Source organism: Pelodiscus sinensis, chromosome 13 (genome assembly GCF_049634645.1).
Source record: "Pelodiscus sinensis isolate JC-2024 chromosome 13, ASM4963464v1, whole genome shotgun sequence".
NCBI lineage: Eukaryota > Metazoa > Chordata > Testudines > Trionychidae > Pelodiscus > Pelodiscus sinensis.
The window spans coordinates 298,539-324,740 of NC_134723.1; the positions used below are offsets into that span (position 1 = coordinate 298,539).

Below are 26,202 nucleotides of genomic sequence, written 5' to 3' on the forward strand. Positions count from 1 at the left end.
GGGTCTCCAAAGATGAGCCAAAGTGAGTCTCTTGCTGAACACAGTCTGGGCTGGCAAGGAACTCCAGGTGGGGCTGGCTCTTTTGCACTAGTGCTGGCAACATTTTTGCACAGAGAAGACACTTTCTCCAGCATTTTTTATTTCTTTTCTGCAAACCCCTGCTTGTGCCTCTGTGGGGACAGTGTCCAGCTGGGGACCTGCACAATTTGCTGTTCTGCAGCTCACCCAGTAGGCAGCATTCCAAGCACTAGCTGGCTTGGACCCTCTTCCCACCGCTGTCCCTTGAAGCAGTGAGCACTTTGGCTCAGATCCCCAGAAGTATTAAGGCTCTTAGCTATCATTCAAATGAGTGCAGGGGACTGGACTAGATGACCTTTCCAGGTCCCGTCCGTTCTCTGATTCTATGAGATTAATGGTACTTAGATGCCTAAATACCTTTGAAGATAATGGGCCTCTGCCATGGTCCCAGTCTCTTCTGAACCAAGAGAAAATTTAAGTGCTGGAACTAGGGAAGTGTGTGTGGGGGGGAGAAGGGGTGCAGTACCCCTTGGCTTGAAGTTGTTTTCCTTATATCCAGGGTTTTAAAGTTTAGGTTAGCTCTCGGCCCCATCCCTCCCACTATACACATTGTTCCAGCCCCCCGAGAGAACTAGCCCTAATTACTGTCTTGATGCTCCTCCTGAAGCAGTGCCAAACCTCTGGTATCCCGGAAAAACTCCACTGCGTCCAGAGAATGAGTCTGTGCGTCCACTTTTTTTTTGTGGAAGAGCAGATGCGCTCTTTCAGAAGCCCTGTCTTCCTCATTCCATGAGGAAGATGGGCTCTTCCAAAAGAGGAGGTTTTTCCAAAATTTGGCCCAGTGTAGATGGACCAAATTTCAGAAAAGCCTCCTCTAAAAAATCTATCAGAAAAAGGTACGCAAATTGCGGAGTGCAATTTGTGTGTCTTTTTCCAATAAATCATTGTAGTCTAGACAGTCTTACAGCCACCAATGAAGCTGCAGCCACTGTATGTGTGTGTGTGTCTGCCAGTGTGTGCGCATGTGTCTGATGGTCAGTGTGTGTAAAGTAAAATACCAAAAGTGAAACAAAACCAGGATTTTTATTTTCATTTTTTTTACTCCTCCCCTTTTCTTCCAGTGAGAATGGAAAAAGGGGCAAAAAGAAAAGGAAAGAAAGAGGTGAAAACCCCTGCCCCATGAAAATACCCCATACAAATTTTCACTATGTCATTGGAATAAATTCCAGATTGTTCCTTTGAGAGAGCTTTTGGGTCAAAACCCGGCTGAACTGGTCCACAGTCAGTAACGGTGCGTCACCGTGTTCTGAGCAGTGCGCCTAAGCCCTATGCTGGCATCTGGCCCCAGCCATGAGGGCTCCCATCTGTGACACTTGTACAATGAGGCCACGTCTACGCTGCATCCTGCTTGTGCAAATGAAGCATAGATTAGTATATTATTGTGCTTCATTTGCATAATTAATTAGGGGCCATTTTTGCACACGAGTCTACACAGCTCCTTTTTGTGCAAAAACCCCCTCTTGCGCAAGAGCCATTCTTCCTTATTTTTTCCAGGAAGAACGCTCTTGTGCAAAAGCCTCTTGTGCAAAAACGGCCCCTAATTAATTATACAAATGAAGCATGGCAATATGCTAATCCATCCTTCATTTGCATAGGCTTTTGTGCAAGAGGGATGCAATGTAGACCTAGCCAGAGTGATGAGCCTAGGAGAAGATTTATTGCTAGTCTGCCAAATGGCAATGCCAGCAGCACCGTGCTGGAGCCTTGTTTCAATGCTGCTAGGGTAGGACCAGCATGTCCTAAGGAATTTCCAGTACCACCTCTTGCAGCACCTGAGGTTTTATCTAGAGGTCTCTGAACCGTGTCCCTGAGTTTCAAGACCCACACAAACAGGCCACCAAGGCAAGCAGTGGCTCTCCCGTCTCTTCATGCCTTCAGACCAAGACTGGTCTTGCTGCTACAGAGGACTGAGTCAAGCACAAGTCATGGGGCTCAAGCCAAGAGGAACTGGATGGCATTTTCTGGCTTGTAATATCCAGGAGACCAGACAGATGATCATAGACTCATATAACACGAGAACTGGAAGGGACCTCGAGAGGGCATCGAGTCCAGTCCTCTGCCTTCAAGGCAGGACCAAGCACTGTCTAGATCATCCCTGACAGGTGTCTGTCTAACCTGCTCTTCAATGATCTAGCAGGCCTCTCTGGAGCTCGGCCAGACTTTGCTGCTGTAGCTACCGGTGCAACCATTGTTCATACCTAGTCACTGGGTGACACAGGATTCCCTTTCACCTCTAGTTCATCTCCTAACCTAGTGACATGTGCAGCGCGCGTGCTGGCATCTGCCTATAGCACAACCCCCACACAGCTGATCGTTCCTGTTCAGAAGAGGGCCAGGACTGGGGTAATGCGGAGTGCTGCAGACAGCAATGAAGGACGAGCTGGCGAAGCTATGGAGTAGATGAGCACACCAACAGTGGCCAGTTTGGACCCTCCTGAACTCTAGCCAACACTGCCACTCCTGTGCTTCATGTTATGAACACCAGGCAGGGCTCTCACTATGAAGAAGCTACCAGAAAGGAAAGGGGAGAAGCGACAGCAGCCCTTTTCGGTGTATGCTACAATTGCAAATAAGGAATATTTTCTTAACCTCATTACTACTAAGAATATTACAAGCCCTAAGCAGCTCTATTCTATATACACCACGGTACTGTCACAGTATAAACATGCTGGGTGAAATTCACCTCTGGGAAGAGAGCTGTGCAATTCCCACGTATCCTCTGGATTTCATTAGGACTGAAATGGTGCCTTGTTCTTCTGCTGCCTGTCTGCCCAGGGTGAATTTCCCCCTAGCGATGGCGTCCCAGCAGCAAAGAGTAGAAGGCAGTGGGCTTGTGAGGCAGTTGCTTTGGTTTCACCGTGGCTTCTTAATGTATCAACTTGGTGGGTCAAAATTCACCTCCAGTGGTGCTGTCCCTTGTCTGTTTAAATGTGAGATCACTCACAGCACCATTCCCTCCTACTCCCGCCCCATCTGGTGGCCTTTCTGTCTGGAGACAGAGGGCACTATGGGTCATCTGGCTTCTCCAGTAGGATTTAAAACCCAAAACATCCTTTGAGGAAAACAAAAAAGATGATTTGAAAGGAACAGATGAGAAGTGAGGTTTCCGAGGCCCCTGGAGGTGGCTGGTTCAATGGTAAATGAAATGCAGCTGCATTTTCCAATGGGTCTGTGAAAGGAAAGCAAGTGACTCAGAGCCAGCCAGGAAATGATTGTGTGAATAGGATGGATGGCTCCTTTCAGCTCTCGCAGTGTGCTCTCCAATTGATTTATGGTCCTTTAGGAAGAGCTATACTTGTTACTCAAGTGGGAGCTGCTTCGGTCCAGCCCGAGGTCCTGCCCGTTGGCTTTCCACTTCCCAACAGACCCCTTGTCATCTGTTGGCACGCTGCTCAAGGCTGGTCTCTGGCACCAGCAGCACAGACAGGACTGGAAGAGATACACAGAGACAGGTTAGGAACCAGGATTATCCGATAAAGCTTGGCAAAATGTCTCCTATTGAGAGGAAGGATGGTCTTATAGGTAAGTGATTGGCAGAATCTTGGCCTGGGAGAAGATAAGCATATATTATCTGCAAATAAATTATCTAGAAATAGATGTTGATTTATCGTACTTTGAAATTGTTTGGTGACCTTATGGTCTTAGGGACCGTACCCTTATGTGACATTAGCTGATTAAAGTATGACCACTGTTGCAAGCACCATTATATACTTGCCACAAACCTTGTACAAAGTGTGCCACGAGGCATCTAGGAAAAAGTTATGATTTGCAGTTATTATGCTATTTGCATGCATGAATCATTTTCATATTTGAAATGATGACTTTGTACTTGTATTTCAATATGACTGAGTCTGGGTAACCCCACTGAAGCGTTTGGTCAGTGTATCGTGAAGGAACTATTCAAGTTGAATGGCTCTTTGAGGAGTACTTGACTCACAAAGGGCTTTGGATAAAACCAGTCCACATCCGAGAAGCCTCCCTGGGAACTTTTAAGCTGTGGGCAATGGCTTCTACCTGTAAAGAACTGAGTCATGCATGGACAGGTAATTTGCCCATGTGACGGCTCACATGTGCCTGGACACTATCTTGTTACTGTACTTTTCCAATGGGATTCCCTCCACATGGCAGAAGACGTGGCGATATCACCATTGTGCCTCTTTCCTACTCCAGACTCTGGCCACCCCACAGGGAGCATTCAGACAAAGAGACTGAGGGCCTTCTAATGATTTGGAAGTAACCGGAGACTTGACTTGAGCCAGCGGTTTGTTCCATCGCTAATATAAGCCTGAATCAAGGGCTTTGAAAATGTTGTGTGCATTTGAGTCCTTTAACAATTTCAACTCTCACCTTCATTTCTGTCTTTTATGAATAAACTTTTAGATTTGATGTGAGTGTGTAACGGGTCCTTTGAAATCAGAAGAACCTTGTATTTGATAAGACTGTTTTTCAGGCAACGCATGGGGCGTGCACATAGGTGCATGAGCACCCCATACATCCCCTCCAGTCACTGGCAATGGCAGCAGTCAGCAGGAAAGGCACAGGCCCACCAAATCCAGCCCTTGTGGCACCACTCCCCAGTCACGCCACTCTGGGGAGTGCTGGGAAGAGATGGGTGGGAAGGAGTGGAGCAAGGGCAAAGCAGGGACAGAGCAAGGGATGGGGAGAGGTGAGGCAGTGCTCCCCTTTCTCTCCCTGCCATGCATTGCCACTGCTTGTATGACTTCTTGTTAGCCAACGTGGCAAAACAGAAATTATTTTTTTCATAGAACCCTAGAACACGAGGACGGGAAGGGACCTCGAGAGGCCATCGCGTCCAGTCCCTGCCCTCCCTGCAGGACATGTTTTGACAGTTTAAGAACATAACGTAAGAACAGCCGTACTGGGTCAGACCAAAGCTCCATCTAGCCCAGTATCCTGTCTGCCAACAGTGGCCAGCACCAGGTGCCCCAGAGAGGGTGGACCGAAGACAATGATCAAGCGATTTGTCTCATGCCATCCATTTCCAGCCTCTGACAAACAGAGGCCAGGGACACCAATTCTATCCTCTGGCTAATAGCCGTTTATGGACCTAACCTCCATGAAATTATCTAGCTTCTCTTTAAACTCTGTTATAGTTCTAGCCTTCACAGCCTCCTCTGGCAAGGAGTTCCACAGGTTGACTACGCGCTGTGTGAAGAACTTTCTTTTATTAGTTTTAAACCTGCTACTCATTAATTGCATTTGGTGTCCTTGTAAGTGGAGATTACCAGTCTTGGGTTGTAGCTATGCTCTCTCACAGCATTTTGTCCTGAATTAGGTACTCTCAGTAGTGTCCCACCAGAGCACACCTGTATACATCTTAAGGGCTGAGCTTCTCATACCGAGTTTAGTTGGAGCATTGTGATGCTCTTGTTGTGCTTGGAGCGCTGTGATGCTCTTGTTCCACAGCCATGTGGAACAAGGCACAACGTAAAGCAGAGCTCTTGCAGGGACCATAAGCACTGAAGATCACAGAGTCCTTTGTGTGGAGGGATCTCAGCCCATGCATTAGCTGGGATCCATTTGTTTTGACTGCTGAGCCAGGGAAGACAAACTTTACTCCCAGGGGAATTCTGCATGACTGGGCATGCTCAGAAATCATGTCCCCCCCACATATTTATTTGCTTTCCTGAAGAAAAATGACTTCTGACAGGGAAGCAAAGAGAAGCTGCAAGAGCGGTCATGTTCCACTCCCTAACAGTGTAGTCAGTTGGTTTGGGAACCCAAAGCAGCCCGCAGAGCAGGGCCAGCCCGAGCCATTCGTGCACCCCGGGCGCCCGGCGCATGCACAACCCCACCCTTGCCGAGTCCGGAAGCCCCACGCGGCACCCCCTACAATGGAGCACTCTGGCAGTAGCCCAGTCAGCCCGTAGCTTGGGCCGGCTCTGCAGCAGAGATGTAAGTCACCGCAGGGATGAGGGCAATGGCTGTGCAGTCGTGTGTGTGTGTGTGAGTGTGGGAGACACACACTCGGTCCCTCGTGCTCTCTATTGAAGTGTGCTTGGCATGGAGATGCAGGGCTTTGGGCTGTTTGAGGAGTAGGTGTGGGGCAGAGCAGAATGTAGCAGCCAGCCTGCTTAGTGAATCATTCCCACTGTTGTTGTGAATTCCCTCAGGAATATAAAACAGATGTAAAAGTTTTAAGGCTCCTTTACATTGCCAGAGTGATGTACAGGATAGTATTACCTTATAAATGCTTATGGTGCTTTAGTAACTAGAACTGGTCTAAATATTTGGACTGAAAAAAATTCCTACCAAAATGTGCTCCATTATGTGTTTAGTACTGACTTCCCTGGGGATGGCCAATAGTCAATATAAATTGTGAGTTTGATTCCTCATCCCTCACTTGATTTTCAGTTGCCTGTGATGATATAACACTGAGCACACATGGCTGCATATATTTGTTGGCTAAGAACTAGAAATAAAGGATCAATATTAGCTACATTACTATTCGACAAGGGGGTTTGGGAATTTCCTCCAGTGCTCCTCACTTCCATTCTCCATCCACCGTATTGTAGTTTAAATAAATTATTACAAAATAATTGAAATTGGCATCATTATACTGCATTATGTTGGCAAATAAAATATGGAGAATGACAGAATTTTAAACTATTGTGTGGACAACTTTTACTTTTTTCATGCAGAATATTAAGATATTTTGGTGCCAAATTCCTCCAAGAGTAAAACTTGACTTTGTTTCTCCATGTGCTTTAGATCATATTTCAGTGCTTTCTGCAAGTGTATGGTGAGCTGCTGCTCTCTGCAACCCTAGCAGCATCTGTCGCTGCAGAACCCTTCTGCTCCACTTCACAGTCCTGCTGAGTACAGCATGTAATGGGAGTGAGAACACCAGTACCCAACATGGAGACTCTGAGCCACTCTAAAACAGGTCACTGTAGTGGTGCTAGGGAGAATTCATTGGATTAGGGTCCCTCCCCAAATGGGAGTTCATCCTAAGAACTTGGTGGGAGGTACTGTGGACTACAACAGCATGCACAGACTTGGGAGTCAGGAGACTTAGGTTCTATTTCTGATTCTGCCACTAGGTGCTATTGGGCAAGGCATTCCCCTGCTCTGTGTCTCAGTTTCCTTTTTCTGTTTCATTTCTTTCAACTGTATATTTTTCAGAACAGGTCCTGTTTTTCACTATGTGTACATACCATACACAGCAGAATGGGGTCCCAGTCTTGCCTGGGACCTGTAGGTTCTTCTGTACTGCAACAATAAACACCCACCACAGCTCAGTCCAGACCCTGCTTCATACTCCTGCTAGCTGAGACATCTTCAGGAGCCTCGGCAGCCAAGGCCATGGGGTGAGTCACCAGCTACATTTGTGTCTCACCTGAAAGCAGTTCTTGAATTTTCGGCTGACAAAGTAGAGAGCTACAGGGTTGATGCAGGAGTTCAGGGAGGCCATGTTGATACCAAAGTAGTCAATCACCAGGAGGAAACTAGGGGTGGAAAGGAGAGAGAATGATGAATGCATTTGGAGTGGTCTCTCTAGTGCCCTACCCTTCCTCTGTGAAGAAGCAGTGATTGGTGCTTCAAAGGAAAGCAAAACAATTTCCTAATGCCTAGCTAATTGCTCAGTGCTCTGACACAAGGGAAATATTTACTTCCTGACCTTTGCAGTCACCACCTCATGCCTGGAATCATAACACCTGCTTTCCATAAGCTCATACTGTGTGCCCTGCTCCTTGATGATAGCAGCTCCCTGTCTCCCTACCATAGCGGGACCTCACTGGATATCTGTCCCGTTTCTATTAAAATGAACCCCCCTTGAAACTGAGCAAATAAAAACAAACCAACCAGCAACTGAAGTTCTAGGGACAATGACACTGCATTGAGAGTCCAGTATTAATATTGCTTCCATCACAAGTCTGAAGCACAATACAGATGTGGGAGTCTTTTTTTGGTTGTCCTCACCTCAGCAGTTCACATCTGTAGGGATCAGTCTGGTCATAGATGGTCTTCTTCAGGATCCTACTGAGGTGGAGAGGCAGCCAACAGAGAGCGAAGATCACCACCAGGCAGAACACTGTCTTGGCAACCTCCCGGCGCTAAGATGCACAGGTGAAGAAGAATGGGTGAGTGCGCTCTCAGCATGAGCTTGACCAAGAGGGGGGCAGAGCCTCCCTAGCACAATCCTGGTAGGGATCCTTTAAATCCTCTGGCATATCGAGGAGCATTTAGTGCTCACTCAGAAAGATGGTGATCATTGCTCGGCAATGGTAAGGGCTGGAGTCCCCTCATACTCTTACATTTATCTAACAGCACACAAGTTTCTATAACTGTGTGATCAGAAGGGTTGTGAGTGGTCAAGTGGTCTAGTGCAAGCAGCACAAAACTGGTGGGGACCATGAAGACGATGGTCAGTCCATAGCAGCAATGTTTGCATTAGTGAAAACTCAAAGGACCTGACCCAAGCATACACAAGTCAATGGAACTGATTTCAGTGGGCTCTGGATTAGGCCTACAGTGAGTATCAATCAGTAGAGGAGGTGAGGCCCATAAGAGCATTCATTGGTGGGGTGTGAGGTCTCCCCGACACACAGCAAAAGACAGAGGAGTTTACCTCAGTGGGTGCAGAAGCAAGACAGGGAGCTAAGCATCAGCCTCTCCTAGTGCAGTGAGTCTGCTATGCTGCCTGATGGGACAGCTGTTAGGAGATGTGAACACACTATGAGGCTACTAGGCTGCTGACACATGGCTGCTCTGTAATACAGCGTTTCTTTAAACAACAGGACTATTTATAACCCAGGTATAAGAAATATACAGGGAGGACTTGGCTTCCCAAGACAGTGAGATTGGGCCAGACTGGGCTGGAGACCTAAGCCAACACCGCAGGACTGCTGTTGTCTGGTATTTGTAGCTGTTGTCTGGGTGGCCCTAGAATGCAACAGGAAACAGGGGAGCCACTGTGAAATGGGAGGGGAAATCAAGACACCTTAGACCATTGTGAGGCTCTGGGCTTCCTTTCTGTCCAATGGAGACAAGAGTCCACCCTTTCTGCCCTTCTTGTCTGGCTTGTTTATTTAGACTATAAACTCATCAGGGCAGGGACCAGCACTTCTGGGTACAGGCTGCACCTAGCACAATGGGACCCTGATTGCCACTGGCCTTTATGCACTACTGGAACAGAACTAAGCATAATGCATCACAACTCCCAACAGCACTGCAGCCTTAATGCTAGTGCTTGGTGTGTACCAGACGAACACTGGCGACACTCACCACTGGACAGAATAAGAGCGTTCCCCCCAGCTTAGACTGGCAAGGGCCCCAGAGGGAGCGGTTCATCTTCCTCTGCTGCTTGGGATCATCTGGGCATGTCTGGTCCTAGAGGGTCTTGGGCATTGGAGGCACCTTGGTGCCCATGGCGCACAATGGTTTAGTTACTTGAGTTAGACCAAAGAACTTCCTCAAGTCTATGGTATTAGCAGAAAGGATCTGGGTGCAATGTAGTTGCCTGTCGTCTGCAGAAGGCTAGACTAGATGAACTGGCCTTAAACTCTATACAACTGAGATGGGCTGTACAGAGCAAGTGGCCCAGGCCACCGCTAGTGTCAGTTCCCATAGCTACACTGAGACGTCCTTCTCCTTAGACTTCACACTAAGGCCACTACATGGTCTCTTGTGCTGCAGCTCTCCCCTCTCTCTGGGGGCTTCCTGGAAGAAAGTTGGATCCCCTCACCCGCTTCATGTGGTCATTGAGGGCAATTCTCATGCCATTCCTCTTGCTCAGCATCTCGCAGGACATGAGGGTGTAGAAGACACCAGTGCATGCCAGAGGCAGGCAGAAATAGAAGCCAAAAAGCCACCAGTCCTTCACATCCTTGTAGAACTACACCCAAAACAGAAAGGACACAAACAGGAAACATGAATAACCAGACTGGGGCAGACCTAGGCTTTATCCAACCCAGTGTCCTGATTTTACAAGGGCCTACAGCAGATGCTTCAGGTACATGAATCCTTGTAATCATCAGATTATATTTACATTAGGCCTCCTAATCCAAAATAGTCAGAGAATGGTTTATTTCCATTTAATATACTTTTCAACAGCACCTCTTTTATCTCTGCAGATCATATACAGCACCCAGAGGCAAGAAGCAATCAAAGACAAAAATATCATGCAGAGCTCTTTCATACCCTGGAAGAGGATACATTTTAACGATTCATTTGAGATTTTTCCCCCCATCCCGAGACACTGTGTAGAATCATAGTACAACATAAATGGACGCTCAGACCAGGTTTACACTCCTCCTTCTCTTTGCAGGTAAACACCCATAATATTGGTCATGGTAAAGCTGTGCAAATAACTGGGTCTTTGGCACTGACCAGTCTGAAACAGCCTAAAGAAATGTTTCCATTTGGATTTTTGAGCTTTTCTAAATATTTTATTTTTTAAAGAATAAAATCAGAGGAAAATTTGAGATAAAGCAATTATGAAAAGAAATGTAAAATATTTTGAAAATGACAACATGAAATGTCTTAATTAGGGTTTTGTTGGTGGGCTTGTCTCTGAGTTTAACAGAAACAATTTGGTGAATTTCACACAAATGTGTGTAATGCCATACAAAGGATTGAAGCTGTGACTAAGGGCTAAGCCATGTGCCTCTACCATGAGCTAAAACCCAATCGGCTCTAACCTAATTCTATAGAGGAGACTTAATGGTCCCTTGCCAGTTGTCTCCGTGCTTCTGTGTTACAGACGCAAAATGTTTAGCGGCACTGAATTTAGCCCAACTTGGAGTCCCGGTGAGTGTCTGTACTGAATGCAAGTGGTACAGTCCAGTCCAGATACTTCCAGTTTTAATGTACTTTAAGATGTTTCCACTTGTCTGCACTCCCTGCTTTCATCCAGAAACAAAAGGTTCCCAAAATTATTGGAGATGTTGTTCTTGTTCAAACCTGGAGAGATGACTAAGATCTCAAAAAACAGCCTGATTTCTATACAGGCTTCCAGACTGAGCGGCTGGGGTTAGAAAACAGTTCAAATCCAAAACCTGAATCTGAATATCATCAGACTTCAGCAAAATGTGGTTCTAGATTGAGATCCCACCTGTCTTCTGGCCCCACAATGGGCTGAGCCAAAGTTCTGTATCAACCTCCACCCTGCATTTTGTAGCATGGAGACATGTGAACCCACTCTGCTGAGCTTGGTCCAGTCGTTATCACCACCCTGGCACTGAAAGGAGATGCCCCATCCATTCCCATCTGCATGCTGGGGGTGAGCACAAAACGGGGAATGCCTCCTCCTTGCTAGAATGGGGTGACGTACATACCATGATGAATCTGGAGTTCTGTTCAGAGGACAGCATGCAGACCCACAGGAGCTGCTCACGGTAGTTCAGCTCGACTATGTCAAAAGCTATGGCTTCAGGGATGGCCAGGACAATAGCTACAGCCCAGATCAGCATCACCTCAACTGTCTTCCACATGGGGATCCCTATGCCCTGGATCCGGCTCCAGGAGGCCACCGCCCGGTACCTGCCGGACACAACAGAATGTTACTGCCTTCATTGCACATGCTGCAACTCAGTGACGGGATGAGAGCTCCAGCCCCTGCTGGAAAGGGCTAAGGCCAGCCTGGGGCTCAGGAAGACACCTCTTCTGGACCAGCAATGGGTTGGTCTGAAAGAGGGGAAGTCCAGCAGGGTGTGGGAAGAGTCCCAGGTGCTCAGCTGGTGCCTGGTTGGAGAGAATGCGTTGCTGACAGAAAGGGTTGAGCCAAGACAACAATGGGTGAATCTGAAGTAGGTGTCTGCTAGGTGCAGATCCAGTGTGCATGCGCAGTCCAGCGGTGTAGCCTGGCTGGTAAAAGAATTCTTTGTTTTGTACCATTTGAGCTTTGTTTTGCAGGCCTCCTTTCCCCGATTCAGGTGCTTTGGGCTGTTGTTACAGCTGGTAGGTCCCAGGCACTGGGGACTAGTTGAGACAAAACATACACAGGCCCATGCTGTGCTGTAAGGAGGCGAGTCAAATGCAAGCCACATGCTGTCACACTCACACATGGAAGGCTCCAGGGAGCAAAGAGTTACAAGTAAAGCACCTGTCTGGAGGGCAGAGAAGGTGCAAATTAAAGTAACTCCAACCCTGCTTTAGACTTAGAGCATCTTCTTCCATCTCCCCTGCATGTCAGTCAGCCCACTGCTTTGGCATCAGTCAGTGGGTGTCAGAGGGTCTGAGTGAGTCTCACAGCATGTTAAGCATCTTCTTTGAATTTGCTCAAGAGGGAGAAGGGGCTATGTAGGATCAGTAAGCCCCCTCCAGTAATGAGTTAATTGAGTCCAAGAGCAAACAGTGCCCCAAGCTGAGGGGAAGAGATTGGTACTTTGCATCCAGGGGGAATCCCAGATGAAAGGCAGGCTGCAGGGGGAAGGGTGGACAGTTTTGCAGTCCCTCTCTGGGTGAGGGGCCTGGGGAAAGGCAAGTGCCAAGCAACCCAGGGAGGAGCTACGGGAAGGGCCAAGATAGGGAGAAATCCAGGGAGGGAGCATGGAGTCCAAGGGAGCAGAGTTCAGCTGTTTACCACAAGGTGCCTGGCCTGCAACCCGGAGGAGAGAGGCCTGAGTTCCCTGCCCTCTGGGACCGGTGGGGCAGGAACCCCTTGCCATAAGGAGAAGAAGGACAATTGCGTTTGGAGCCAGGGAGAAAACACTAGGAGGTGTCTCTCTGCCCGAGAGCTCGAGGACAACTCTACAGGGCCCAGGTCAGGTGAAGAGCTCTGTTGATTTGAGTTTAGTTTATTGGACTTTCTTTGCCCCCAGAGCGGGTACTAAATGTGATCAGGCTGACCAACCACTGGGGGGCTGGAGAAGCTGTCTTCAGGGGAAGTGAGAGGGAGGCCAGTCATGTCATCCACTCTTCACTGAGCTGCCCTGAAGGCAGCAAAGGGCTGCACTAGGATTAAACTCACCTGGGCGTAGAACCTGGTGTTGGCAGCAAGTTCATTACCTGTCTATGCTGAGCGCACAGAGGCTGAGGACGGTGATGCCCACAGATGCCTTCTGAATGAAGGGAACCAGCTTGCACACCTGAACGCCAAATGGCCAGTCTTCTGCGAGAAGCTGAGAAAGAGGCCGAAAAACACACATGGTTAACAGACTTTGCCAGGCTTTTTAGATCACGCTCCTTCTGGGAAGGGGAGATCACTATGAAGCATTTGAGTGTTACTTCTACTGAGATTACAGGTGACCTTTCTGGGCCTGTAAAATAGCTTGTCACACTGGTAATGAGTCCTTTCCCAGGAGCACACATTTAGAAGGAGGATTTATTGTGCTGACCAGAAGCTAGTATTTTAATCCAAACACTGTAAGGTTTTGAAAGGCACAGAATTAAACGTTGACCCCCTACGGCCCGAAGACCCCCCTTGTAGTTTGGTTCTGACCTAGGCTCACATTTGCAAGGGACTCATCTGCGGCCGAACTCCCACAAGAACAATGGCTGAATTTCAGGGCCATCAGATTCCAGCCCAGCCTGGATTCAGCCTTGCAATCAAACTTGAGCTTACTGCTCATCTAAATGTAGATTTCAACACCAATTCTTAATGCTAATTAAACTTGACTGAGATCAGGATTTGGCCATGAGAGAATAAACTAACCAATTTACAATCTTGTATTCTCTAGGGATCAAATTCTGTTCCATCTTACCCACTTGACTTAACGGGAAACTCACTTGAGTAAAGCAACCTATGTTAGCCCTAGGTAGCTACCCATAAAGGTTTAAATATAATAGGTTGCTGTGCAATTACAGAGGTCTCATCTTACTCTAACATATACTGGTTCAAATTCATTCCTCTGAACCCAATGACATTACACCAAGGCTTAATTTGCCCATTCTGTTTACTAAGGACACCATCACTCTAATTGAGCAGGAGAGCATACTGATGTGAAGCGCTTATTTTAATTTATAATTCAATATCACCTTTGGAAATCCAGTTACGGGTCTTGTTGATCTGGGATTATACTGGAACAACTGAATGGCTGGACATTAAGAGATGTGAATTATATGCACATGTGAAAAAAAGGAACAATGCAACATCAAGCCTGACCTTGAGTTGGGTCAGAGAAGGCAGTATATGTTGACCTAACTATGTCAGTGTCCAGACTACAGCCTTGCTCCCGCTGTTCTAAGTGCTGAGGGGTTTAGACAGCCTGAGCTCTAGCCTGAGCTGAAACATCTCAAAAGTTGTTTTTACGTGCAAGCCTAATCCCCACCATGTGTGGCATGAGGCTGAGGTTCGCTCGGAGGGCTTGTGACACTCATGTTTACATTGGTATAACTGCTGATGCTCAAGGGTGTGAGAAAGCTACCCCCGAGCCATGTACGTTACATTGACCTACACACCAGTGCGGACAGTGCTGTGCTCCCCTGCTGCCATAGCCACTGCCTTTGGCAGAGGTGGATTTATTTTGCAAACAGGAGAGCTCTCTCCCATGACAGAGAGCATCTGAATCAGCTGCAGGACAGCTGCGCTGCTATAGTGATTCTAGCATAGAGTAGCCTTCCTATACCGTGTAGACATACCCTTAGGGCCTGATCCATTGACTTTGATGGGGGTTGGAGCAGGCACTTAGTCTACCAGTCCTCCAAAAGTAAGAGGTAGTGTGAAGGCTGAGGGCGAGATAAGCACCAAAGAGATGCCAATGGAGTTAACATTGAGTCAGAGTCTCTCTGTTCTAAACTGACACCTCCATGCCTCACGCCTAACGGAACAAAGCTCATCTGTGCAAGAGTCAGAACTTTCCTGGGAGCCCCTCCAAGCCACTCCAGGAACTGAGCCATCCCCAGTCCTCCCACCTTCTGCTGCCCGTGCCAGGTGCCTCTCTCTGACATGCTGTCTCACACGAGTGCAGAGTACAATGGATATTTTAAAATGAAAGCCCCAAACCACACCAGCACAAACCACCTCATGGCATACAAAACCGCCCCCCTAAGTGACAGCAGGGGAGACAGGAGTTCATTAGGCTGCTTAATGGTCTTCTGGAAGTGCCCAGCTATTGCAGTGATGGGGGTGATGGAGGTTGAGCCACCCAAATGTCAGGTGGACTGTGTCTGCATAGGTGTGGCTGTGCTTGTGTGAGGGGCCCAATGATTGTTCTTTCCTGGGGCTCGGAATTGCTATTGGTTGGCCTGCTGTGACCACTATGGCTGAAATTTGGGCAAACCCTTAGTGTAGACAAGGCCTTAGATTAGGGTGACCCCACATGAAACCCCATTCACATCTGATTCAGGCATAAAGCCATAATTCAATCCAATTCCACATAAAAACGGGTAAGACCTTCGCAAGGAAGGATCAGGGACATTATCAGACCACTTAGTGATGCCAGACTGAGGGTTGAGTTTGCAACAAAGCCAGCCCAATGACAGCAGCTTTCAGGTTTCACTGCTAATGTTTTGCACGTTTCTAGTACACACCCTGTACAAATGAGAATGACAAAGACCAGATCTCCCAAAGGTTGGGGTTGGTTTGATTCAGATCACATTACTGAACTAATGGTGCATGTGACTTTGGCAGCTCATGACAAGGCTCTGAGGCTCCACTGAATGCTGACAAATGCATAACTGGAGAGCAGTCTGGTTCACTCATGGGTGAATATTATTAAAACAGGTATTAGATTTATAAAAATGTGTTCAGTGTTTAGAATTTACAAAATGCTTGTATTAATCTCATTTAACATTTGTACCCCTGATGATATGGTTACATTGAGTGTTTGCACTGCACTTTCATTAACAAACCAGGAAAATACAACCTTGATGGAGCTACTATAAGGTGGGTGCATAACAGGTTGGATAACTGTTCCCAGAGAGTAGTTAGCAATGGTTCACAATCATGCTGGAAGGGCATAATGAGTGGGGTTCCGCAGGGATCAGTTCTGGGTCCAGTTCTGGTTAATATTTTTATCAGTGGTTTAGGCAATGGCATAGAGTACACACTTATATAGTTTGCTGACAATACCAAGCTGGGAGGGGTTGCAAGTGCTTTGTTGAATAAGGTCATATTCAAAATGATCTGGACAAATTGGAGAAATGGTCTGAGGTAAATAGGATGAAATTCAATAAGGACAAATGCAAAGTGCTCCACTTAGAAAGGAACAGTCAGTTACACACATACAGAATGGGAAATGACTGCTAAGGAAGGAGTACTGCAGAAAAGGATCTGGGGGCTATCGCAGACCATAAGCTAAATATGGGTTAACAGTGTGACAAACATCATTCTGGGATGCATTAACAAGAGTGTTCATAGAATCATAGAACACTAGAACTGGAAGGGACCTCGAGAGATCAAGTCCAGTCTCTTGCCCTCCCGGCAGGACCAAGCATTGTCTAGATCATCCCTGATAGATGTCTGTCTTAAATATCTCCAGCGATAGAGATACCACCACTTGCTGTAAGAAAGACACAAGGGCTACGTCTACACTGGCATGATTTTCCGGAAATGTTTAACGGAAAAGTTTTCCGTTAAAAGCATTTTCAGAAAAGTGCGTCTAGATTGGCAGGTCACTTTTACGCAAAAGCACTTTTTGCAGAAAAACGTCCGTGGCCAATCTAGACGCGCTTTTCCGCAAAAAAGCTCCAATCGCCATTTTTGCGATCGGGGCTTTTTTGCGGAAAAGAAATCTCAGCTGTCCACTGGCCCTTTTGCGCAAAAGTTTTTCGGAAAAAGACTTTTGCCCAAACGGGAGCAGCATAGTATTTCTGCAAAAGCACTGACAATCTTACATGAGATCCTCAGTGCTTTTGAGGAAATTCAAGCGGCCAGTGTAGGCAGCTGGCAAGTTTTTCCGCAAAAGCAGATGATTTTGCAGAAAAACTTGCCAGTCTAGACACAGCCAAGTAGTAACTCTTCCCCACTACTCCACACTGTTTAGATCTCATCTGGAGAACTGTGCCCAATTCTGGGTGCCACATTTCAGTAAAGATGTGGGCAAACTGGGAAAAGGCCAGAGAAGAGCCATACAAATGATGAAAGGTCTAGAAAACATGACAAATGAAGGAAGACTGAAAGAAATTATTTTGTTTAGTTTGGAAAGGGGAAGACTGAGGGGGGACATACTAGCAGTTTTCAAGGACCTAAAAGGTTGTTACAAGAAACCAGATCCAGCCTGCAGGCTGGTATTTGCCCATCTCTGGACTAGATGGTCATAATGGCCCCAACTGGTCTTGGAATCTATGGAAAGGGCTTCACATTCCTTGAACGCTGGTGGGTTACTGCGTGTGCTCTAGTGCCTGCCCCCAGAGCATTTCTGAGACTGGGGGAATGCCCCGTTTGACCCCTTCTGCTCAAGTACACCATTCCTTGCATTGGCTAGTAGGCTAGCTTGCTTCTTGATCAGTACAGAATTGTTTTCTAGTCTGGTGCTTTCACCACTTCCCTGGAGAGATTGTTCATTGGTCCAACCACTTCCCAGCTAGGGAATGTTTCCTGATACATGGCCTATTTGTTTCTTCAAATAATTTCATTTTCCTGAGTGTGTCCTCTTTCCGCACCCTAGAAGCATCTCTGCACCAGGCGGTGCTCATGGCTATAACATCTGCAGGCCTGGGCCATGGCTGTATTGTGATAGGCCCTGTCTATAGGGAGAGAGAGTCCCTCCCAAAGAACTTCCTCTAGAGCTAGATAAGGCCAATGGAGGGTCAGAGACTGTAGTGGCCTGCCCATAGTAGAGACCTCAGAAGAGAGCCCAAGTTTCTTGGGTCCCAATCCACGGCTTTCACTGGTGGACCACAGGGTTTCTCTGACAGTTGCTTGTATATCTTTATCACTCCCCTTTGGTGAGTGTTGGCCATTCAAATCATTGTTATCTGTCAAGGTATTCTCATGGCAGTACTGAGCATTGTAATGTGGGAAGCCCCCTTGCCACCTCCCCAAAGGGCAAAGTTGTTAGTGCCCAAAGGTGCCTACCTTGTACATGTTGATGGGAAGAGCTATGAGGATGTAGAGAAGGTCTCCAAGAGCCAAGCTCGCAATGAGGACATTGGGCCCGTTCCTCATGCATTTGTTCTTGTAAATGATCCTCAGCAGGGTGGAGTTGCCAATAATGCCCACGATGAAGATGGTGCAGGACACAATAGTGTTGATGTACTTGAAGATGTGTCTGATTTCAGCAGGCTTTATGCATGTGGTTGGGAGGGGTAACTGTGACGGGACATTCTCGGGAGTGTCATCCGACTGGTTGGAGGCGGCTCTGGCATCCTGGAACAAGCTCGATTGGACAAGACTGTAAACCGGCTCCTGGCGTAGAACCTTAAATGGAACTGAGCTCTCCTTGACGTTCCTTGGTGTCTGACTGCAGGCGCTTGAGAAGAGGCAAGTCAGGCAAATGGCTAGTGCTACCAAAGTTGGGGTTTTAGCCATTGAGGTTGGAGCAAAGCCCACCCAGATTCCTATGTGCATCTGCTTGCAGCAGTATGGATGTCTGTTTGAGTCTTGGCTTCTCCTGTAGGGAAGGAATGAGGGGGAATCAGTTATAGGGGGGAGGGGAAGCATGATGAAACTGAGCAACTGAATGAAGTGGGTTGCACCCACGAAAGCTCCTGATCCCATCTACATGTTTTGTTAGTCTTTGAGGTGCTGATAGACTGTTTGTTTTTTTGTATGAAATGAAACAGTGAAGAATCCCAGCTGTCACTATTCTCACCAAAGACCCAGTTCTCTGCACTGTTCTCACAGGGCCTGACCAAAAGTACAGTGTCAGTGGAAAGACTTCCACTGACTTTAATGGCTTGGAATCCAGCGCCTCTTCAGAGCAGTGCATCCCTTTGAATTGGAGTCACTGGATTTAACATGAACTCATCTTTTTAAATAGCTTCAATTAAAAAAACGCTGCTGGGTCTGAAATCCTAAAATCAGGCTTAGCTACTGATTGACTGTCTAACCTCAGTCAAGTCTCTTCACTCATCAGTGCCCAGTTTCCATGTCTGTAAAATGTAGTTAATGCTCTCACTTGTAAGGTGCTCTGAGATCTGTAGTTGAAATGTGCTAGCTAAGAGTGACCCTTTTACAATAACCAACAGGCCATTGTGCTGTTGAGAATTCTAGCGCCTACTGCTCTCAGAACAAAACCAGATTGAAAACAGAGTCAGATGTTTGCCAACAAGCTCTGATCTCAGGCCTGTTTTTATACCCTTCTGCCTGTCACTCCATGTCCTCGCACTCCTTCCAGCTATAATTGGTCTCAGACAATTACATCTGAGTTCATCTTTAAATACTCTTCCCCCATTCAAAAAACTAGAAGAAATGCTAATCGGTAAGAGAGCAGCAGTAATATCCATCTAGCGTAGGCATTTAGCGGGGTTCCCATCACTACAGTATGCTAGTGCCTCACAATCTTTAATACAGTATTAGCCTCACAACTCCTCTGTGTATCAGGGCATTGTTATTATTCCTATAGTATCGAGGGGAAACAGGCCAGTGAGATGACTTGCCCCAGGTCACACAGGAAATGTCTGAGAAAGCAGGGAGTTGAACCTGAGTTTTCTACATGAGAGGCTCTTCCTTATTGATAGCCTAAAAAACTCCCTCTGTAAGCCCATTCTCTACATCACACACAACAGCACTGTATGGAACTCTCTGAAGTGCCCAACTCTCTGAAGTTTAAAGCTGCACTTGAAACTTTTAAGTATAGAAAAAGTAAACAGGATTCCCACATGGCTGATAGCGGGGGAGCATTATATATGTGATTTAACCACATTTATCAGCTGTTAGCCAGATAGCAGAGTGACACACCAAACACATATACACTAGTGCTACTCCCTTAATTACAATAGCACTAAAGCGGAGGAAAACCTTGTTTAGAAAATAATGCCAATTTAGTGGCAATGATATATTTTATTGAAAGTGCTGAATGCTGCTCCCTTTTCATAGAATCATAGAACAGTAGAACTGGAAGGGACCTTGAGAGGTCATTGAGTCCAGGCCGCTACCCTCTGAGCAGGACCAAGTACTGTCTACATCATCATTGACAGGTGTCTGTCTAACCTGCTTTTAAACCTCTCCAGGGATGGAGATTCCACAACCTCCCTAGGCAATTTATTCCAGTGTTTAACCACCCTCACAGTTCGGAACTTTTTCCTAACGTCCAACCTAAACCTTGCTGCAATTTAGGCCCATTGCTTCTTGTTCTATCCTCAGAGGCCAAGGTGAACAAGTTTTCTCCCTCCTCCTTATGACACCCTTTTAGATACCTGAAAACCACTATCATGTCCCCCCTCAGTCTTCTCTTTTCCAAACTAAACAAACCCAATTCTTTCAGCCTTCCTTCATAGGTCATGTTCTCTAGACTTTTAATCATTCTTGTTGCTCTTCTCTGGACCCTCTCCAATTTCTCCACATCTTTCTTGAAATGTGGTGCCCAGAACTGGACACAATTCTCCAACTGAGGCCTAACCAGTGCAGAGTAGAGGAGAAGAATGACTTCTCGCATCTTGCTCACAACACACCTGTTAATGCATCCCAAAATCATGTTTGCTTTTTTTGCAACAGCATCACACTGTTGACGCATATTTAGCTGGTAGTCCACTATAACCCCTAGATCCCTTTCTGCCGTACTCCTTCCTGGACAGTCGCCTCCCATTCTGTATATGTGAAATTGATTGTTCCTTCCTAAGTGGAGCACTTTGCATTTGTCTTTATTAAACTTCATCCTATTTACCTCAGACCATTCTCCAATTTGTCCAGATCATTTTGAATTATGACCCTATCCTCCAAAGCAGTTGCAACCCCTCCCAGCTTGGTATCATCTGCAAACTTAATAAGCGTACTTTCAATGCCAATATCTAAATCGTTGAAGATATTGAAGAGAGCCTGTCCCAAAACAGATCCCTGCAGAACCCCACTTGTTATACCTTCCAGCAGGATTGAGAACCATTAATAACTACTCTCTGAATACGGTTATCCAGCCAGTTATGCACCCACCTTATAGTAGCCCCATCTAAGTTGTATTTGCCTAGTTTATTGATAAGAATATCATGCGAGACCGTATCAAATGCCTTACTAAAGACTAGGTATACCACATCCACCGCTTCTCCCTTATCCACAAGACTCGTTATCCTATCAAAGAAAGCTATCAGATTGGTTTGACACGATTTATTCTTTACAAATCCATGCTGGCTGTTACCTATCACCTTATTTTTTTCCAGATATTTGCAGATGAATTCCATAATTACCTGCTTCATTATCTTTCCTGGCACAGAAGTTAAACTGACTGGTCTGTAGTTTCCTGGGTTGTTCTTATTTCCCTTTTTATAGATGGGCACTATATTGCCCTTTTCCAGTCTTCTGGAATCTCTTCCAACTTCCACAGTTTTTCAAAGATAATAGCTAAAGGCTGAGATACCTCCTCTATCAGCTCCTTGAGTATTCTAGGATGCATTTCATCAGGCCCTGGTGACATGCAGACATCTAATTTTTCTAAGTAATTTTTAACTCGTTCTTTTATTTTAACTTCTAAACCTACCCTATTTCCACTAGTATTCACTATGTTAGGAATCCCGTCACCATCCATCTTCTGACAAAAACTGAAACAAATAAGTCATTAAGTACCTCTGCCATTTCCATGTTTCCTGTTATTGTTTCTCCCTTCTCACTGAGCAATGGGCCTACCCTGTCCTTGGTCTTCCTCTTGCTCCTAATATACTTGTAGAATATCTTCTTGTTACTCTTTATGACTCTAGCTAGATTTAGCTCATTTTGTGCCTTTGCCTTTCTAATCTTGACCCTGCATATCTGTGTTGTTTGCTAATATCCATCCTTTGTAACTTGATCTAGTTTCCACTTTTTATACAATTTTTTTTTTTATTTTTAGATCATGTAAAAATCTCCTGGTTGGATCCAAGGTGGTCTCCCTGCCATACTTTTTATCTTTCTTATTCAGTGGAATAATTTGCTTTTGGGCCCTTAATAAAGTCCCTTTAAAAACTGCCAACTCTCTTCCGTTGTTTTTCCTCCTAATCTTGCTTCCCATGGGACCTTGCCTACCGGCTCTGAGTTTACTAAAATCTGCCCTCCTGAAATGTCTCTATTTTGCTGTTCTCTCTTCTATCATTCCTTAGAATCATGAACGCTATGATTTTATGGTCACTTTCTCCCAAGCTGCCTTCCACTTTCAAATTTTCAACCAGTTCCTCCCTATTTGTTAAAATCAAATCAAGAACAGCTTCCCCCCACTAGGTTTCTCAACCTTCTGAAATAAAAATTGCCTCCAATGCAGTCCAAGAACTTGTTGGAAAATCTGTGCCCTGCTGTGTTAGTTTCTTAACATATGTCTGGATATTTGAAGTTCCCCATCACCACCGCTTTTGCAAACAAACCAGACTTTGTTCCTACAATTCTTACAGGTGTGCAGCTCCATTTATTTCTCTGGGACACCTCATGTGAGTCAGGGGATGTGATCAGGCAGTCCCAATCCCCACATATTCTTTCCCTCAAAGTGCGTGTAAAACAACTGCAAAAAAAGCAAACATGATTCTGGGATGCATTAACAGGAGTGTTGTGAGCAAGACACGAGAAGTCATTCTTCCGCTCTACTCTGTACTAATTAGGCCTCACTTGGAGTACTGTGTCCAGTTCTAGGCACCACATTTTAAGAAAGAGGTGGAGAAATTGGAGAAGGTCCAGAGAAGAGCAACAAGAATGATTAAAGGTCTAGAGAACATGAGCTATAAGGAAAGAATGAAAGAATTGGGCTTGTTTAGTTTGGAAAGAAGACAGAGGGGACATAATAGCAGCTTTCAAGTATCTAAAAAGGTATCACAAGGAGGAGGGAGAAAAATTGTTCTCCTTGGTCTCTGAGTATAGGACAAGAAGCAGTGGGCTTAAACTGCAGCAAGGGAGGTTTAGGTTGGACATCAGGAAAAACTTCCTGCCCGTCAGGGTGGTAAAACACTAGAATAAATTGCCTAGGGATGTTGTGGAATCTCTACCCCTGGAGAGATTTAAGAGTAGGTTAGACAGACACCTGTCAATGATGATATAGACAGTGCTTGGTCCTGCTGTGAGGGCAGCGGACTGGACTCAGTGACCTGTCAAGGTCCCTTCCAGTTCTAGTGTTCTATGATTCTACGATTTTATTATTCTAATTAACTAAAAGCAGTGACCATTCCTGCTTGGTCTGAAAAGTCTGAAAATCCAAAAGTTAATTACATAGTGTCTTTGTTGATTCATATTTCCAGGCTCTTGTGATTGCCTAAAATGTTAGAATGGCGATCTGAAGAATTAAAATCTCTTTTAAAGGAAGACCATACAGATAAGTAATCATTGTAACATTTTTTATAGGACCAATAGGTGCAGGATATTGTCCATATCCTTCACAGGTCATCACCCTCATTTTATAGATTGGATAGCTAAAGCACAGATAGGAATAAAGTTGCCCACGATCACCCAGGAAGTCAATTAAAAAGCCAAAGGTAAAATCCTTGTACCTGCTGTACGCCTAAAAATAATACATTCTGATGTAACTAATAACTCAATTAATTACAATAATGACAGAATCATTTACATTCTTGTTTAAGTAATAGGAAATATACCAATAAGGGTCTCTAGAAATTCAATATTGGTATACAGAAACTTCTGTAGAAAGCTAGAGAATTGAATGGAGAATGAGATCTTCTCTATAGAATCTTTAAACCATTTTATAGACAGTAAAAGAAAATTATATCCCTGTTGTGTTAGAAATCTGTAGGTTGTTTAAAAAAGTTATTTGAAGGTTAGCAACATTTCCTACCAAATCCCAATGGGCTTTCTCCTAATAGTTCCTTTTTGATTTTGTGTTTTTTCCATGTAATTCTTACATTTTGCTCAACTCCAAGAATGAAAATACAAGGGTCAGTTTCACTTTCTGGATCTCATGCACTAGTGCAGTACTGTAATGTTTGCATTTTCAACACTGCATGGAAACTTTTAAATGCAAATTAAAATGTTTGGACTAAAACAATTTGATGAAAACCCTTCTATTACTATCTAGTTGTGTAACCCCTCCTCACTACAACTTGGGCCAGATCCTGAACTGTGATGGAGCGATGCTGATTTAAACTAGCTGCTGGTGGAGTACCTTTGTGCCTAAATTACCAGTTTGTTTGTTTCCTTCTAAATTCCATTAAATGTGTCAGATCAGAATTGTACCAGCACCAAGCTGGAACTATACTCCTCAAAGGAGAACCCCTTAGTCATCTGATACTCTTGACTGTTAGTTTTTTGCAGAAGGTCCCTCACATTAAGGTATATACCAGATATGTAAAAATATCAGCACCCATTTCCAGCCAGCTTTGTTTGGATTCAGGCTACAGAACATAAATAAATCCACATATGATTGTGGTCTGCTTACACTCCTGAGTTAGCCTTCATTGAAACAGTTTTCAGATGGGAAGCTAACTACAATTGGAGCAAAAATCAGCACAGGACCACTCCATCTGAGAAGTGGCCAAACCTGGGATTTCAGACCTTTCTTGAAATAAGGCTGAACCCAGATCCTTCATTAACCATTCACTTTGATGCAGCCTCTCCCTTATCCATCTGCTGTGTGATGGCCAGAGATTTTCTCAGCAGCACTACTAGTGTCTGCTCTTCCTGACATATTATGCAACCGACAAGAGAGTAAGAATCTGTCTGGAGATAAATGCCTATTGCCGGGAAAGATAACTGAAATAAAGGGCAGAGTAACCGCACATGCCCAGTTCACTGTAGGGTCTAAACACAACCAGGAACCCACACAAACAAGGGGCAACGGCCTGGTTTGCCCTATCAATTATGCTGAACTCCCTTTTTTGCTTTCCGGGGGACTTATTGCTCATACTTGCTTTCTCCTCTACCCCCACAGGAACATCTTGAGCAATTCTCAACCTCCATTTTAGCCTGTCATCCAGAGGAGAGAGGGGGAAAATGACATTTAAACATTCAAGAGGTTCATTTGTTGAATTTGACTGTTTGCAATCTACAGCATGGAATGACACAGGGTTAAATTACCTTCCTAGTCCTGTGGAACTCAGAGGCTCCTTGGGTTAACTTCATTCACTCTAATGCTTCCTTTCTTCCGGACAGACAGCTGGACTTGGCCTGGAGTCCCCAAGGATGTTAGGTCCCAGAATTTCCTTAAATGCTCATGAGCTGGGCAAGGATGCTGTTGCCAAGGCTCACTGCTTGTTACCTACTGAAGTCGTTTTTAAAGCTTTGGTTAGTTATATAGAGGTCCCTCAGTACCTCCACCCCCACATACCAGCGCTGCAGCCAATGGTTGATTGAAGGCCGGGGTGCGGCTGGTGGAGGAGGGGGAAGTGGGACAAATACAGGATGGCTGTTATAAGGGAGATGAAAATAATACACACAGAGTGCTTCAGGCAGGAAAGAGCAGGGGGAGGGGATTCAGGGAGGCAGAAACGGAGTGAAAGCTGTTTTGGAAGCCTCAATATTGCAAGATGCAGACACTGCGCTGGAGCATGTTTGTAATGGGACCCAAATTCCTGGGCTGATTAGCTGGCTTTCAGCGGGCAGGCAGCTGCCAGAGCTGAGCCTGTTTGGGGAAAGGGTGCTGAGGAGACCCACACCCTGCTGCCAAGGCTAGACACAAATCAGCTGCTCCACTAAGGAGCTCAGAGCCTGCTTCCTTTGCAGCAGGAATGTGTCACCAGGGTGCGCTCCAGCCCAACTGCGACATAGCCAGTAGCCCCCGAATCCAGCAAGGGGAGAGTACAGCAGTGTCCAGATGCTCCAGCCAGCCTGATGGAGGAGTAACAAAGGAGCAGATGGCAGCTCGTTGACTGCCTTGGCTGCTCCCACTCAACTGCTTGTGAGTGGGACGAGTCCATTTGGAGGGGCTAACGTCCCTTCCAGCCGGGGTGAGACACGTAGCTGTCTCCAACTCATCCAACCCAATTTTCAAAATTGTCTATAAGAGTCAGGCACACAATACTCTCTAAAGTAAGTGTCAGGCGTATGACCTCTGGAGCGTAGCGTAGGAGCCTCTACTGCTTGTGCCAAAAGCAAGCTGGCTCTCAGTTTAGGCTGTAGAGCTCCCTTGCTCTTATCTCTTGCTGTAAGACTAGTAGTCTAAGGGCCACTCCATGGGACAGTAAACCACACATTAGGTGTGTGGGTTCCAAAAGCTCAGTTTA

At 45.8% G+C, this 26,202-nt stretch overlaps 1 protein-coding gene across 1 annotated transcript; it reads right to left on the reverse strand.

The window, feature by feature from the left end:
* Positions 1–1,082: 1,082 nt before the first annotated feature.
* LOC102449550 (endothelin receptor type B-like) lies at positions 1,083–25,260 on the reverse strand. Its single transcript, XM_006111341.4, has 8 exons — positions 25,058–25,260; positions 18,002–18,536; positions 13,051–13,163; positions 11,379–11,583; positions 9,788–9,937; positions 8,023–8,156; positions 7,439–7,547; positions 1,083–3,507 (listed from the first exon to the last, which is right to left on the reverse strand). Exons 2-8 carry the CDS (start codon positions 18,491–18,493, stop codon positions 3,358–3,360), a joined length of 1,353 nt encoding a protein of 450 aa, XP_006111403.1. The 5' UTR covers positions 18,494–18,536; positions 25,058–25,260; the 3' UTR covers positions 1,083–3,357.
* Between the last annotated feature and the right edge of the window lie 942 nt (positions 25,261–26,202).

Coding starts and splice junctions, on each gene's coding strand:
- LOC102449550 (XM_006111341.4), bottom strand. CDS start 18,493: ATGCACATAGGAATCTGGGTGGGCTTTGCTCCAACCTCAATGGCTAAA. Junction 13,164..18,001: donor TTCCCATCAACATGTACAAG/GTAGGCACCTTT, acceptor CCTCTTTCTCAG/CTTCTCGCAGAAGACTGGCC. Junction 7,548..8,022: donor TACAGATGTGAACTGCTGAG/GTGAGGACAACC, acceptor TTCCACCCCTAG/TTTCCTCCTGGTGATTGACT.